This window comes from Nannobrachium achirus, assembly GCF_963921795.1.
Source record: "Nannobrachium achirus genome assembly, chromosome: 6".
Classification (NCBI taxonomy): domain Eukaryota; kingdom Metazoa; phylum Chordata; class Actinopteri; order Myctophiformes; family Myctophidae; genus Nannobrachium; species Nannobrachium achirus.
Window position 1 is genome coordinate 60,810,881 of NC_137815.1, and position 17,941 is coordinate 60,828,821.

The 17,941-nt window shown below is 41.0% G+C and overlaps 2 protein-coding genes across 2 annotated transcripts; one reads left to right on the forward strand and one right to left on the reverse strand.

Moving 5' to 3' along the window:
* Nucleotides 1-7,872: 7,872 nt before the first annotated feature.
* prok2 (prokineticin 2) lies at nt 7,873-10,357 on the forward strand (the record flags this gene model as incomplete). Its single annotated transcript, XM_080728337.1, has 3 exons — nt 7,873-7,944; nt 9,437-9,562; nt 10,235-10,357. 3 exons carry the CDS (start codon nt 7,873-7,875, stop codon nt 10,355-10,357), a joined length of 321 nt encoding a protein of 106 aa, XP_080584463.1.
* A 3,610-nt stretch (nt 10,358-13,967) lies between these two features.
* gpr27 (G protein-coupled receptor 27) lies at nt 13,968-16,493 on the reverse strand. The gene has a single exon (XM_080728769.1). The coding sequence runs from the start codon at nt 15,606-15,608 to the stop codon at nt 14,484-14,486; it is 1,125 nt and encodes a 374-aa protein (XP_080584895.1). The 5' UTR covers nt 15,609-16,493; the 3' UTR covers nt 13,968-14,483.
* Nucleotides 16,494-17,941: the final 1,448 nt, after the last annotated feature.

A 17,941-nucleotide genomic window follows, 5' to 3' on the forward strand; every position in this document is an offset into this window, starting at 1 on the left:
CAGAACCAAGAGGACTCAATGAATGAACCTACTGATGTAGGTATTGTGATTAAGGGCATCACTGCCCTCAACAATCTTGGGGGCATTAAAGGCATAGAACAGTCCCAACAGATAGCAGCAGATGCTATCTGTTGGGACTGTTCTATGCCTTTAATCTGAGATACCCCAAGAACCTCAGATATGGTCTTGTGATGTTCCAAAAAGTACTAGTTGAGTTGGATCCTGGACACCTTTCAGCCAAAGTTCAGAGACTGAAAGAATTTCTGCTTGCCGACTACTGTTCAGCAAGATGCTCTCAGAAAGTGGGTACTGAAAGTGGATTTATTGTCAAAACAGCATTTTTGCAATGGTATTTGTTGCTGATAGTAATTAGTTAATGTAAAGTGTTTGTTTCTGGTGCATTCGAGTCATAATGCAAACAGGTCAGTTTAGCATAGAGACATTACACGTGTGCATAGTCAATATGTTTAAATGTTGAGCTACTGTAAATGCTTATTTATTATTTCATATTCCAAGTTGTGATTTTCTTTCGTGCCAAATGGCCTCTGACTGTCTTCTTTAATGTATTTTGTGGTTATGACTTACTGTTCATTTGATGGGCTCATTGTTCTTATGGTGCATAATGTTTGACAGACTGCTTACTTACAGTATGCACAGTTCAATTAGAGGTACTTATATACAGTATTGTGAACACACACTGCTCTTTAGTAAACAGAACATTTTAAAAGTGTCAGGGATACCCCTTTCCTGATCATTATCTTTAAACATATTGTTTTTGCAGGCATTGTTGCATGTCATTTACATACTAAAGTGTGTTGAATGTTCATACTTGATGTGGTGTTACACTGGTCAAAATTAGTTGATTAAAAACATAATTATCTGCATAATTATTTCATGTGTATTCATTTGACATCATGTACTCCTGGAGTAAAAGGTAAAGTAAATGAAAGGGGTAAATGGTACTATATGAATTAAATCAATAAAAGTAAATGAATAGAGTACATGTGACATATTTGTTTTGTTAAATCATACTCTAATATTCAATTAGATCTACTTAATATTTCAATGTATTTACTTGTAGTCTTTTGTGGCATTGACTGAATAATTTAATTATATCTACTCAATTTCTTTAGGTCATTGTACTCATTTTTAGTTGTTAATAAGTACGTAAAAGTTTTGGTTACTTTTACTCAAATTAATTGAGTATCATCTACCTGATTTCATAACAGTAATATTTACTCAATATTTTTGAGTGTAAAAATGTTTCACCAATAAAATTGAGTAGAGCCTAGTTTTTGTTTTTAGAGTGTAGAGGTGGCGTTGTCGGAAGTCTTATAATTATATATGGAAATGCTAATGATAATACTGAAATAATACACTTGAATCAAAAGGTGTGTACTATAATTATTTATTTGCAAATCCAAGAAAGTAAGGTGTTGACAAAGAGTACCAGTTTATTCTGGCTGTTAATGTGAGTCTGGCCACTCTTACAATATCATAAAAACCTGTTTAACAATGTTAAACCTATTTTATACATCAGGATACAACAATGGACATCAGGCATTTTGCTGAGAGTGCCTATTGTGAATATGAACACCGTGGAATCTTTGAATAATCCAATATCATGACGAGCAATTATATTCCTTATATAAAACATGGACACTGGCAAGTCAGCCACTGTATACTGGCTGTAGTATATATATATTTTTTTTTGAAGGGGACATGAACTTCAGTCTGAACACGTTTGTCTGTGTGTGGACACACTGATGACCCCTGGCATTGGTTTAAAGATGGGGATGTAAAAGTTCAGAGGGCTCTATTTTCATCCATGCCTTATCCCTAAACCTTTTTGCCATTTTTAACTATTTTCAAAAATATTTTTGAATATTTCAAATAGCTGATCTACAAGCTCTCAACGTGCCGATGTACATCAGCTATTTGAAGTATTTTAAAATGTTTTTAAAAATAATAAAACAAAGGCAAAGAAGTTCATAGCGATAAGGGGTAAGGCATGTACCGGTATAGCTGAGAATCTCAACAAAATACTTTGTACTCTGCACTCGGCGCCGCGCTGTTAGCTTGTATATCTGCTATTTTTTAATAGCTAAAGTATAAAATAATTAAGGCCCCCCTACACCATGGGCCCTAGTAACTCAGTCCCACTCCTCCCCCCTTTTGACACCCCTGCTTATTTATTGGACAATGACCCTCTGAAGGCGAGAGGGTGGTGAGAGGACTGCACGACCGCTCAACACCTAAAAGAAACACCTTGTGTGCTGGTAAGACATGCAGGTATCCTGCCCAGGGCACCTGACACCCACTAGCATTGGAAAATGATGGGTACAGGATGTTCTAATTACCAAAATGACACCCACTACCTGACTGTGCTACTTTAGGATGTGTGAAATTGAATTTTCAATATAAAGGAAAAGTGAAGTGTGTATTTCAAGACATATTGATCTAGTACATAATTTTCTCAGTATAACTACATTACTAACCCAATGTTTTTTATTATTATTAGTCTAGTAAATCTAGGGAAAAAATACACTCAGGTTGGACAAAATTGTATTATTTTGTTTTTCAACTGATTCTGACAGGAAATTTGGTCTACTAGCCAGGATAAAAAAATCTACCCTGATCTGCTCACTGCAAATACCCACAGTGGCCAAATCAAGTTGGGCTCCCATCAACTTTCTATACAGGAGGAAAATCTGCTTTAAGTAGGATGTGAGGGGTCTAACTAGGGGTTTTAACACCTTCTGTACACTTTTTTGAAGAAAAGAAAAATCTCTGCGGGCCACCATGGGCCCTATAGTAACTCAGTCCCAAAAAAATGAAAATGATGGTTTAGTGATGAAAAGTGATGTCATTACCTTTTGTCAGTTTTGTGGGCGTTTTCTGGGGCCAGTTAGACCCCTCACATCCTACTTAAAGCAGATTTCTTTCTGGGTATTTTCCTCCTGTATAGAAAGTCGATGGGAGCCCAACTTGATTTGGCCGCTGTGGGTATTTGCAGTGAGCAGATCGTGTGTGTAGGGCATTGATGAGTAGGACTGTCACGATCATGACATTTTTGGCATTGAACAATAAGGAATACATATGAAATACATTTCTGTTTGGCTTTTAGGCTTTGTAAAAGAGGTGGTGCCATAGTTTTGTACTTTTTCAGTTTTTTATGTCTATGGAGTTAACATTGCTCTAATATATCCCCAGGTTCGTTTATAATATGCAAATATGACTTCCCTGTGTATTTGGATTTCTTCCTGAAAGAGTCAAAAGGCCCATTTGAAATACACTGCTTTAATGACATCATAAAATCATCCCCTCCCCCTTTTACCATACAGCAGCAGCTGTGGGCGTGGCTAACCACAGGTATACTTAATGAACAGGTGGGTGTGGCCACATAAAAACATAATTTTAACAACTTCTGTACACCTTTTTGAAGAAAAGAAAAATCTCTGCATGCGTGCGTGCGTGTGTGTCTGTGTATGTATGTAATCCGCATATCTCGAGAACCGTTCGTCCCACCGGCTTCAGATTCGGCACACACGTTCCCCTCCGCAGCAGGTAGTGCAGTGGCAGTGCCCGGCCTCGACCCGACCTGATACGCGATTTTCCGGAACCGGTACGAAAGGTTCGGATTCTCCGTATGCGGAGCTGATGTCTGCACTGTGTCTGCAGAGATCTCCATATAACCGCAACCGCAACGAAAGTTTTGGAATCTGATGTCTGACATCAGATCTCCATATATGGGCATAAAATGGACGCAGATAGACAGATACTACCATCCCTATTTACATCGTTCCCGAGTAGGCCGGTCCTCGACTAGACGCTCGGCGGCCGAGCTTCTACTAATCATAATACCTGATCAAGGCAAATAAGACACAAAATAATTTCATAACTTTAGACTTAGAAATGTTGAACAAATAATTCTTGAGGATATGACTTTTGTCACTGATCCTTAGATCAGAACCATTAGCACACTCAAGCACACACACACACACACACACACTGTGGACTTTAGGCCTTGTCTGACAGGTTGTCAAACACTGCTGTTTTGATGTCTCCTTGTCCCAGCGTCTATCGGGGCCGGCCAACTCGGGAACGATGTAAATAGCCATTTTATGGGTCGATTTTATGCCCATATATGGAGATCTCTGTATCTGTCTGTCAGGCGGCCGAGCGCTAGTCGGGGACCGGCCTACTCGGGAACAATGTAAATAGGGAATGAATGCCCCACCCTTTAATGCAAACCCCATTATACCTGTTGTCATAGGACCCGTTTTGACCATCTGTTTGCCTGTGTCCATTTATGCATTTATGCCCATATATGAAGATCTCTGCAGACACAGGGTCGGTTCCAGAAAACTCTGATGTCAGACATCAGCTCCGCATACGGAGATTCCGAACCTTTCGCGTCGGTTCCGGAAAATCGCGTATCGGGTCGGGTCGAGGCTGGGCACTGCACCCCCTGCTGCGGCGGGTAACGCGCGTGCCAAAGTCTGTGTAATGCAAACCCCATGATACCTGTTGTCATAGGACCCGTTTTGACCATCTGTGTGCCTGTGTCCATTTATGCCCATATATGGAGAATATATGGAGATATCTGTATCTGTTTGTCTGCGTCCCATATATGGAGATCTCTGTGAACACAGTGCCGGTTCCGGAAAACCCTGATGTCAGACATCACCAGCTCTGCATACGGAGAGTCCTGTATAGCTGTGTATATTGCAATAATAATGACACCTGGATTAGTCTCACGGCACACTGTTTGGGAACCTCGAGCTAGACAGTGATGACTTATGTGCACAACCTTTCAATGGAATATCTTAGAGCCATTTGAGTAACTGATGTTTAAAAGAAGACAGAGAAGCATCCAGTATAGCTGATACCATAGTGCGTTTATGACACTCTTTAAATGTAATGATAATCTGGTGTATAAATATTCATGGTAGCAATGAGCAGTCATAATATGATGCCGTTTATATTTTCAGGACATCATAAAACGTTTACCAAGCCCTGTGAAATATGCAAAACAGAAAGTAAAACAACCATTCATTCTGTCTCCTGGGTGACAGTGGAAAAGTTGCACTACCTCAGTGCTGCCTTAAAGTTTTATGTCAGTCATCGTTTTAAGTAAGTCACTTGAGGCAATGAAACCACTTCCGATTTTACTGACAGTGCAGCATCACTGCACACTATTACAAACCAGACTGAAAGGTCCATTTTGTTAGAATAGCCTTTTTTCCTTATATTTTTTTGAGCGGTGGTCACAACGCTCCTATACGTGGCCGTGTGTGTGGGTATGTCTGTCTGTCTGCGTGTCTGTCTGTCTGTAGCCTACAGTACCTTTTTTGACCACACATGTTAAGGGAGGGGCGCTGTTGTTCAGGCCAGACCAGACCAGAGACACACACACACACACACACACACACACACACACACACACACACACACACACACACACACACACACACACACACAATGGATGGATACCAGTGGCGGCCTGAGTGACATGCATTTTATTATTAATATTTTGTTTAATATTGTTTTAATATTTTTTATTATATATATATATATATATATATATACAGGTATATATTTGTTTTGCTGTTGCGCAGCCTCCACGACCACCGCTCAGTTCACACGGGTGTGATTTTTATTGACTTCTTGGATTTGTTGTTGACCTGCCGCATACCTAATTTCAAAATCGTAGTAGCAAAAAGTGTGTTTCTAAGTGTCAAGGAATCCAAGTTTTTGTACGACCATTGACATATGGTAATACAGTTATAGGTCAAAGATCTAGTTAGGCTGAAATGGGCAGAGCATACTGTATATAGACTAGGTGGAGTAGCATCATGAGCCAAGGAGACCAGGGATTTATTATTAATATTATTTGTTTTACGAAATGTATTGAATCTCAGTAGATCTCATTATTGCTACTCAACCAATCTGGCTAGCCATCGTCAAAGAAAAGGTCCTTTTCACTTGACTGGAGCTCAGTTGTAACTGGAGCTCAGTTAAGTACCATGCATAGTAATACATAAACTCCGCAGGAATACACAAGAGACGGAGGGGGAGAGTGATTTAATCCGGTTCCTCCGGCCGTCCGGACGTAATTGATTGTCTCCGTAACCTTACGGACAACACTCAACCCGACGGATAAAAACCGCTAAAAACGTACGTACACATGAACTACCCGTGGCGAACTTGTGTCAACCGTGGGGGCAGTAGAGGGAGAAATGTTTCGTCTTTTTTTCTTGTATCCATTTCGTTGGAGGAAGTAAAAAAACTAACAAAAAAATCACAAATACACGCTGAACAGTGAACAGGCCAGGACGCAGACCCGCATGTCAGCCTAATCAGCGCTCTCTACCAGCTGAGCTCTCTCAAATGCGTCTCTCTCCACTCCCGTGCACGGGGTGTTTTTAGTCGGTTTTGGGTCGGTTTGGGTGGCTACCGTACCGTGGCTCATTACCTGTCGGCGGCGCCCCCATTGAGATCGCGCTCTAGGCGTTCGCAACGGCATGTGTCCATGCTCATCCATTCTCCAGTCCTTTTTACATTATACCCGGACAGCACAGTGACTAGCGCCGATGGTTAGTGTCGTTCAATCCGAGTGTATCCTCCAAGGGTGTCTATAAACCTCTCTGTCAACAATGTAGGCGCTATGTATGTAGCATGTTGCATTTGCTCATTGGGAAGATGCATGTGGGTGCCATCTAGTGGATATAGTATGTACATATAGGCTTTATTGAACCCTGTACACAGAGACCGTACGGTCAGTATGAATGTCAACGCAATTACCGTACGTACTGTCTCGCCTCCAAACGTACACAAAATCAACCATACGTAACTATAAATGGCCCTTTAGTCGGTTCTTGAGAGACTACTACTCAGACCCTTTTTGGAACATTCTTGGATGTTGTTGTTGTTCTGCTTCATGTCTAATCTATGCGTACGACCGTGTAAGAATTATCACTGAAGAAAACACGTCCCAGATTAAGGTAATATGCACAAGATGACATTTGAATAACAGTTTACCTTGCGTGATTTGCAATAACATCTACATTTTTGTTATGACACACAAACTCAAATTTGATTTCTAGACAAAGCAAATTGTATGTTCATATTTTCTAGCACTCAGGCTGAAGATCTTCCTGTCTGAGACCTTGGTATGTTTACTTTTCAAGTCCCCTATCCATATAGCCATGAATCCATAATTCAAAAGCTGTATTCACACCTTTGGCCTTGAAGCATGAAAAGCAACAGAAATGAGGAAGAAATGTAGAATTGTGTTGTGCTGCATTCTGATACTGATACAATTACTACTAATAATGATAATTGTTATTATAATTAAAAATGTTATTCATAGACCATTTTTCAAAACATTTACAATGTGCTTCACAATGCTGCCAAAAACAAATACTTGCAATAGAACCTCACACAGTAAATAACTAAACAGTAGTCAATTAACAATAAAACAGCAAACAAAATGCATTTTATGCATTACATAAAGGTGCTGTATGCAAATAAACTTGCTTACTTGTCAAGTTTTCAGTTTTTGGTGTGAATAATAACACAAAGGCATTAGTCAGACTCCAAGAAGAGTGCATAGAGAAAGGCAGGGACCTTGTGAAGTTTACCTTGGGTTCTTTTCTTTCTGCGTTTTCTACAGTACGTGTTGCATGTTGGCGGCTGAATGAGTCATTGAAATTTTGAATGGCAGGCTGGGCTTATAAACCTCTTCCACCCCACAAGACATGAGTTTGGAGAGCACTTCTTAGCGTTCACATGCACACACAGATTAGTCTGACAGGCTGCAGCGCATTTATTATCGCCCTGGAGGACACAGGAGCAAAACTCTTCACCATGACTCCCTCTTTGTCATTGCTCTTTTGCCTGTTGTTGGTGTCACATGGATCTTCAGCGGTCATCACAGGGGTAAGCGGACGTCAGCAGGCATGTACATAGAGGTGCTTGCATACTGTAAAATGTTTGCTATCTGATATACGCTCATCACATATCACACTGTGTGATATAAAAAAAAATACACCTTGTCAGAGTTAAACTGAGCCTAACTGTCACATTGTATGATGAAACTATGCAACCCATTTCAGCCTGGGCATGTTATACCTCCTTTTACCTACATAAAAATATATAGACCCTATAATAAAACAAAGGAGGGAAAACAGACAATCTAAAATGCGAGTTTGCAGATCTGCTGTTTTCAGCAAATGTTTGCCTGTTTTCGACAAATGTTCAACTATTATGACATTCCCAGTATAGGCATTCTTCATATGGTTAATCCTCTAAATAAGGTCAAAGGCTGGCTCACCTGATAGAGACACTCTATCTCTAGCCAACAGGATTCACATTCATTTATTCATGTATTATTGCTGAATATGTTCTATTTGCCATTATAAATCATATACAATGGCAACATTGACAGCGTTAATACGAAAATAAATACAAATCTTTGTTTGCCTAACGATGATTACACTGGTAGGCGGGTTTCTGAACTGTCCACAGCCCTCCTCTAAGACACAGCCTGAGTAGAAACATGAGCATTAGTGAGGACCAATAATATGATGATAGGTGCAAAATGGGTGACGGTCCAGAACTCAGCTCAGGATGTAAATTATTTAACTGGCACATGTTTTATAAATAGCACTTGGCTTCCTGATTTGGAGGCAATTGTACAGATTTCAGAAGTGTTTAATGTTTAAAGGACAATTGACAAGAATAATATAACAAGTGACAAAAAAGCTATCCCAAAAAGGCCACCAGAATTAAACAAGATATATACTTTTAGTCATTTTATCGTAATAGTAATAGTCTTTGAGTTGCCTGATTTAGTATTTAAATATTTGATGTTCATTTTATCAGACCACGCCCCCTCTCTACAAAGCCATTGTAACTTCAAAATCCATTTATGATTTTCCGATGACTTTTTAAATGTATTTTTAATAATTTTTTGGGAAAATTAAAAAAATAAAAAGGTTATCAAAAAAGCACGGCCAGCTCACATATTAGGAGGGCATCAGGAGTCACCAGAAAAAAAGAACAGGTGTTTTTGATGAATAGTTAAAATTGATTTTGAAGTTACAATGGGTTTGTGCTTTGTGGTCTGATAAAATGAATATCAAATATCAAAATACTATTTGAAAGTTAAATATCTCTTTAATTAAATTGCAAACCACTTCTAAATGTATGAATTGCTTTATCAGTTTAAATTGCCATAAAAAGACCTAACAGTGTCACACTCACAACAGTCTTCACTTAGTTGTATGTATTTGTGTGTGTGTGTGTGTGTGTGTGTGTGTGTGTGTGTGTGTGTGTGTGTGTGTGCGTGCGCGCGCGTGTGTGTGTGTGTGTGTGTGTGTGTGTGTGTGTGTGTGTGTGTGTGTGTGTGTGTGTGTGTGCGCACATCTAGGCATGTGAAAGGGATTCTCAGTGTGGTGGAGGCATGTGCTGTGCGGTCAGCCTTTGGATCCGGAGTCTGCGTATGTGTACCCCCATGGGACAAGAAGGAGACGACTGTCACCCGATGAGTCAAAAGGTGAGCTGCTGTGGGTGATGCCTGCTTTAAGCATGCAGTCACACCTGGCTTGAGTCCAAACTAATTGGACTCTGAGCCGGATGTGACAGCATACCTGTTGTGCATCAGTGCAAACAGATAAATAACTGTAAGTCATCCCCACACACACTCAGGTAGAACCTCTGTCATGACAGCATGTCCACCTGCTCCGGCTAGTGACATCTTGCCACTCTCTACAATGATGTGTTTTTTTATACCCGCCTACCTAACGTGTACTGTGTCCCTGTGTCAAGAGTTACCCCACCTACCGAGGTGGTGGGTGGCAAGACCCATACTGACAACATGTCCATCTGCTCAGGGCTCTGGCTTGTAACATCTTGCTGCTGTCCCTGACTGCCTGTGTCAGTGTCAGAGAAACCCTAGCCACAGGGGTGGCGGGTTCTACACACAGTACATTCTCAGCCTACAGCCTGCTTCCTTATTATGATTTATGACACATATCAATTTCACATATAAAATGGCATATACCGTATATGACACGCATGTAAGCACCTTTAATGTCAACATTGTGATGACTTTAAAAGAATATCACTTCAGCAAATGTATTTTGCATTAATTTCACCATGTATGATTCCCACCATGAATCATAGTATACTTACATTTCTCTCTTTCTCTCTCTCTCCTCATCTCCAGGTTCCATTCTATGGCAGAAGACTGCATCATACATGTCCTTGTCTGCCCAATTTGGCATGCATTGCCACACCAGGAACATTTAAATGTCTTTCACCATTTAAGTATAAAGACTATTACCTATGAAGAAATGAACTTCTATTATGCCATGTAAGCTATATTTAATAATAACTTTTTATTTACAGTATGTATATTTGTATTCATGTAAAAAAAGAAAGAGTATTTGATGGTCAATTCTTCACCTGGAATTCAAAACCAGTAAAGCGGTGACACTTTAAAGTCTAAAATATGAATAAAGAGTGTATGTTTTACCACAAATCTCTTCATTTAGCTACTATTATCTATCTGAATAGGTATGTCCAATATGACTTGAGGGAGTGCAGTGCCGAGTATCAGGGCTGTCAGACAAAGGTTTTTTGACAACTGAAAAACCACAAATGTCTGTATCTGTCTGTCCGCGGTCTGTGGAGGATGCTCCAAATCTCTGTGTTTTTGGGGGATGTATAGGCATCGGCTTCCGTGATTGGCCAAGCAGCCTGCATGTCTGTCTGTCTCCCATGTATGTCCATGTATGTACAGTACCTTTGTAATGAGAGACCATGCAGGTGTAAAAGTGATTATGCTATTCGCTGCTCGTGGCAGAGCATAGCCAGCTATCAGTACAACAAGACAGACAACTATTCCACAATCTCTAAATGTATGACGGAAGCATTTGAAAAGTGTGGGAGGCAACAGTCTGGCTCGCGAGAGCAATAAGGAGAAGTATGCTGTGACGCTAATTGTTGTGGACACACATATCTCCTTGATTTTTTTTGTGAGGTCATGTAAGAAGTCAGTGCACCCAAACAGTTTTGAAAACAGGCCATGTAGATGTCCACTGTTTGCATTTGACTCTTTAATTAGCCTAATACAAAGGTATTTCAAGCACATCATTCAGTATGCCTTGTTTCAGTATTGTAAATAATGATGTGCAATAAGAGAAACAGATTTTTAAGGTTCCGCTTAGCAGCTCATGTAGTGTATTTGTTAAATATTGTGTTCTGGTCTTATTCACTCTGACATATATCCAATATACCAGGCTGCTTACTTTCAGCACACAGATGCCTCCTCAAGTACATCATACCTCAGACCCCTGGTCTTTAATGTCAGAGTAAATGACCATTTACTGAACAAAGTGACCTTTAAACAGTTTGGTGTACTTAGCTCCTACTGTATGTCAATGAGCAAATAGGACAAAACAAATGTAATCGATAGAAAGTTGAGGGAGGGAGGGGGTCAGTGGTGACTCCAGTACTTGAGTCAAAGTCAAATATTAATCAACTACAAGTGAAAGTTGCTCTGTCAAATTCTACTTGAGTTAAAGTGTAATGAAGTATTTGCTGTTACTTACTTACATTTTTTAATATCAATATACATCAATATGGTCAGTTGAAAGTTTCCCCAAAAATGCAATGGGAATGGTTGTGAGACTATTTTGAAGTACAAAATTTGCCTTTGAAATGTAGTGGAGTGATAAGTATCAAAAAAGAAAAAAAAATCACACCCGTGTGAAGTGGAGCTGTGTGTGTGTGTGTGTGTGTGTGTGTGTGTGTGTGTGTGTGTGTGTGTGTGTGTGTGTGTGTGGATCATGTGTACCGATTTTTGTGACATTTGAAGAAAATATGTAGGAAAAGGAGCAAAAAGTGTGTTTTGGAGAAAATTCAAGATGGCGGAAAATCTATCATGGCGCAAATGGGCGTGGCCTATATGGGGAGATGCGTCATGACCCAAGGAATCCAGGGAAAAAATATTTTTAATTTTCTGACCTACGGTTCAAGAGTTACAGGCCAAAACGTAAAGTGGGGTGTTATGGCGCCACCATGCGGCCAAATGACACAATTATTTTTTATTTAATCCTTGAAATCATTATGAACCTCCTCTCCAAGTCTTGAAACTCTAGCCCCTATGGTTTGCGAGAGACAAATAATTGAATGTGAGTTTTTGCAATTCCCATTATAAGTCAATGGGGAAAATTAATTCACTAATAAATTAATATCAATTAAACTATAGAACCTTTCTCTTAGAAAAGTAATAGCCCACGATTCCCGAGTAAGCCGGTCGATTTGACATATGGCGCGAGTGTGTGGTGGCAAAACTGTGGGACTAGTGGCGTGCCGAAGTTTAGGAAGTTCAGGCTACATACACACAGACACACACACAGACACACACACACACACACACAGACCCACACAGCCACGTATAGGGAGCCTGTGCTTCACACAGCTCCAATAAATAAAATACACAGATATAAAAATGTACCTAAGTACATTCAAATGTACTTTGTTACTGTACACCACTGGAGGGGGGACTATGTTCCATTGAGCAAAAAGGCTTTGCAACAGTAGTCTGGGATCACTTCACTTTACGGGGTTTGATCCGGTCGGGAGCGGAAACCACTTTACGTCATGTTGTAGTCCTAGACGGACTACGCTTTGGCCGGAACTATCAACCGGATTCAGTTTTAACCCAAAATATTCCCCTGCACCCAAGGACATACTTTTAGGGCCGACCTAATAAACACCTTGATGAGGCGTAGTTTTGCTTTCGAAAAATTCGTTTGGTATGTGCATCTTTTAATCCAACTCGTAGCGACTGGCAAGACTACGTAGCATTTCCAGCATTTTAAAAGGGATTGGGGAAACAAACGGAGGGAACCAAATCAAAGCGACGCCGCTTCTAGTGGTTTCCGCGCTTTAGGCGGAAACCAAACGCTCTGTTGTGAACGAACACCAGGCTCTCTCTCGGGAGAAAGCCTGGTAGGCGAGGTTATTGCAACAGATAGCCATTTAAAAGCTGCAGTTATGAAAACTGTGACTTGAAATGGTAAGGACACCTTTTATTGTCTAACAGGAGGTATTTACCATGTCTTAATTCCTCACTTGAAATGCATGAACACATGACTCGTGACACACACAAAAAGTTATGTTATTTATTTTCTCAGAAATACAAATAATGCAAACATTGTTCCAAAGTAGTTATTCTTTGTTGTTCAGAGTAGGCTACCAGTGTCTAAGTTGGTAGAAAAGTAATAATAATAGCCTAATAGCATAATAATAATAATAGGGGTAATAATAATAATAATAATTCTGTCTACAGGGAATGTAGGGAAGTAAGGGAACCTTATCAACACAACCTTGAAGAACATGGATTTGCTAAGACTGTAAAAATAGGTTTCATCAACTTGTTCACACAAGAGCTTATGAAATATACAACCAAAATGAAGAATAAAACAAAGCAAATGGGAGTGAGCTTTATACAGTATTTACAAATATGTCATACAATGTATATAATAAAAATACTGAAATGAGTTGCAGATTATAAAAAAAGAACAAAAGGATTAAGTCATGAAATGTTTGGCTGAAATCAGTCAAATGATTCGCGTTCAAATGGACACCAGCACTTTCGCCTAAAACGTATTCGCCTAAACACATTTGGTCCTTTCGCCTGGCACTTTCACCGTGGAGGAGAGTCTTTTCACCGCCATTGAAGAGTCATTTCGCCTAAATGTTCTAGGGTCCGTCTTTTTTTATCCACTTTGCCTTAATTGTCCTTAAAATGTTAAGTCGGGTGTCTTTAAAGGCAACGATGACACGCGGTGCTACACACTGGCCGGGCTGTCACGCTGTGGGCAGACAGACAGACAGACAGACAGACAGACAGACAGGTAGACAGACAGAATTTGGCACAGAGCAGAGGAGAGGGCACTGACCAGAACCAGACATGGAAAGTTTATGCTTGCGGGAGGATCTGCACGCCTCCCACCAGAACAATTTTGCTGCATATAGCCTATATGTTTTACAAACCTTCTTCACCATAAAGAATAGCAGCAGTATGATAGTCTTCCAAATCAAATGCTATGATGTATCGGGACATGACCTATTTGTGCAGTGCACATATACATTTAATTAATTATTTGGACGCACCTGATTCCAATAGCTCTAATCTGTATTGATGTGATTATTATGGAGATATAGGATAGCCTGTGTAATGGTCACCATTTGACAGGTAACACCACTGTCACATTCACTAATACTTAAATGACAAAGGGATAATATGCAAACATGGACAGTCTGACAGCAGAATTGAGGGTAGCCTATATGGCGAAATGGCTCTTCAACGGCGGTGAAAAGACTCGCCTCCATGGCGAAAGTGCCAGGCGAAAGGACCAAATGTGTTTAGGCGAATAAGTTTTAGGCGACTTTGCTGACACCGTTCAAATAACACAATATGGCTCCATTGGTGTTTGTGTGCCAAGACAGCACGGGAAACATGCTCTGAGACGCAACCGAAGCTCCTTGTTGAACAGAAAACTAATAATGGGATTTGCCCCCGCCTGAACGAATGTCATCCACACAGCGGCAGTCAGGTACACCTGTGGAACGGCGCCCCCTTTCACAAATATCCGAACGAAGCACGCAATTAGATAAGGGGTCCAGAGAAGGAGAAACGAAAGTGTGATCATGTAATACATTTTCCCAATGCGCTTTTCCATCTTAAATTCGTCCAAGACGAGCAGCCTTCTGTTTCCATTATGCGAGGCTTGCTGCCTGATGCCCACCAGCGTCGGCGGGGTGGGACCACGTCCAAACCCCGCTATCCAATTGGCGGCCGCTTGCCCGGTCGCCCCGGGGCCGTGGAAAGTCCAGTTGTGACTTATGGCTGGTACCAGCTGGGCTGGTTTCATCTTGCGATGGTCGTAGACGAAACAAAGCATCTTTGTGTAAACGACGTGCGTCGTGCCCACGATGACAGCCAGCATCAACATGAAACCCAGGGAGTCGTTCGCTTTCACGTATCGATGCTCGAAAACGCACTGCTCCTCCTGTCGGATGAATTTGTAGGTGCCAACGTCGAACACCGGAGGAAGAGCCATCGCAACGGAGAGGATCCAGACCATGCATATAAGCGCCACACAAGTCCATAAAGTCATTCGCTTGGAGTAAAACCTGTGATGTGCAATGGCCATGTATCGTGTGACGCTGACGCAGAAGAGCAAAAACGCTACGTGGAAACAGAACAGGACAGACACGAAAGCGATTATTTTGCAACTTAAAGCGCTGTATGTCCAAGTGGAGCCGCTGTTGATGGATGTCATCACGAAGGGAAAGCACACGGCCGCTCGTATGACATCTGCTAAACAAAGATCAAGGAGAAAATAATATGGAGCCTTGTGAAGGGAGCCGTCTTTGAGCAGCAGCAGGGACAGCGACACATTCCCGACCAGGCTGACACACATGATGAGCCCCAGTGAAGCCACTTTCACCGCAGAGGCGGTGATGATGATGGCATCGTTGTGAAGCGAAGGGTTGCTTTCCCCAAACCCGCTCGTGTTTGCCATCTATGCAACCCCGAGCTATTGTCACAAGCGCGTTGGTTTTATATCCCCTCATCAAGTGCACTGGCCTATATTGAAGTGCCCATTTTAAATGGTTGATGAAAACTGACAAAGAAATGACTGAACATGATGGATAGGGTAGAGTGGGGGAAAAGGCCCCCCTGGGGTAATAAGCCCCCCAGCTGTATTTGACTACAGAACTACAAGGTGGCAAAAATTTTGATTTCAGCACATTCCTGGCATCCTTAGCTCTTCATGGATACCAAATTTCATTGTCTCACCTTAATCCAGGTCATAACTTTCTCAATCAAACACATTTAAGATAAACTGATCTAATTCTTTGTCACTGTGAAAATGTTCCAAACTCGGTGTAAATAAGTTGAACCTCTTCACTTATTTTTTGTATATCATTAGGAAGGCCTTATGATAAATTATCAACTTAAAAAAATAAAAAAGGTTTAAGATTTAAGATGACACTCTTTGCAATGACAGCGTTGGGGTAATAGGCCCCCCCCTCGTGTGGGGTAAGAAGCCCCCGGAGGCTTTTTGCCCCATGGAGAGAATAACTGCTTATTTTTGGCAGAATCGTTCAGTTAATGATACAAACGTGAAAATTGGCATTAGCAGTTTCCATGGGTCACTTTGAAATGGACACTTTCAAGATGACAGACATTTTTCAAGATGGCTGACACCTAATTGGAGCAGTTATGTGATATAAAGGGTTATTTTACCCAGGGGGCAAACCCAGCCTTTTTTTGGGAAACCTGCATTTGCCCTGACATAAAAAGTTGTCCACCAGAAATATTATCTATGACCCAGTAGGATCACAACCTATATGGACAACCCGGTCAATTTGTACAACAAAGTCCAATATGGCCGCCTCAATATTAGCCCCTATTAGTTTTAATGGGGGGTGAATAGGGCAAAATTTTAAACTGAGGGATATTTCCACGAAACTTCACAGGTTGATCAATGGTATACATATGAACATTTTTTTGTATTGCAAGTTTCCATGAAATCCAATATGGCCGCCACAATATGGCCGCCATAATGTAAGGACCCAGAAAATAGGTTTTGCCTCTAACTTCTGAACCAGATGAGCTAGAAACGCAAACTTGGTGTCTATTTCATGGTGTCTGACCATGGGAGACTCAATGGAATAGCTAATTTTATTATTGGGTGTGTCTGGACCTTTATTGTGCATATTTGCAAGATGGTGGATTCCCAAAATAGAGCTTTAACATAATTTCTACCATGATTGTTGACTGCTTTTGCAAATACAAGCAATATGAATCCATTTGCTAAGATTTATGGCACAGAAGGGACTTATACCTGTATTATTCTTGAGTTTGCATGTTGTCAAAATGGCTGTAAACGAGATATTATATTTCCTGTCCGATTCTACTGTATGTAGTTGTAGCAATGACTTCAGATAAAATCAGAGACCAAAACAATGTATCTTAGAACATTTTTTTTTATTAAAAAAAAAATATAAAAAAAAGAGAGAGATTATCTCAATAAAATGAATGCAACTGCCTTTTTGGGTCTTTCACACATAGACATGCACATGCTTTCCAACAACTTCAGCTTCAGGGAAATTATAATGAACACATGATTAAAACAGGCTGCATTATAATGCAAATAATTGCTAGTCACTATCACTGTCATGTGTACCTATCCTGCTGCATCTTGTCTCCAGTCCTTGGCAACGACACCCCAAGTAGCATGCAATTCCCTTCTTCGCACATGAACAGTTTTTCTGGCAGCCTTTGATACAGCTACATGATATTGCCTTGTCCATTGATATAGGCCAGGCTGGCTCTGTAGATGGACAGGGGACTGCCTTCCCATGGCGGCAGCATGATATAGGCATCTATATCATGCTGCCACCCACCTCCTAGACCTTCCAGAGCTGTGGGTGAGAACAGAGCAGCATGCATATCTTCCTATCCATCACATGGTCTCAGCCCTTGGACTCGCACAGTGTCGTGCCCTGCCCTTTATTCACAGCCTGAGTGGCAGAGATACCACCAGCTATCCCTTTTTCACTGGAAAGAAGGCATGGTTCAAGACCAGCATGGGTCTAGATCTCCCTGCACTTCAGGAGTTTGGTGAAAATTCCTCTTATTCCCTCTCAGAGGATGTCAAGAATCAGGCTAGAGACCTCACAATAGCTGTATATGCATCAAAAGCTGACCATTCGGAGGACTTTGACCTGGCAAAGCTGAGAGTGTACAAGTTCCTAAATAACCGATCAACCCTGTTGAAGCTGCTGCCACCTACAGAAAATGCCTTTGGCCTGCACCTGAAAAGAGCTGCTCTTGCAGCAATAATAG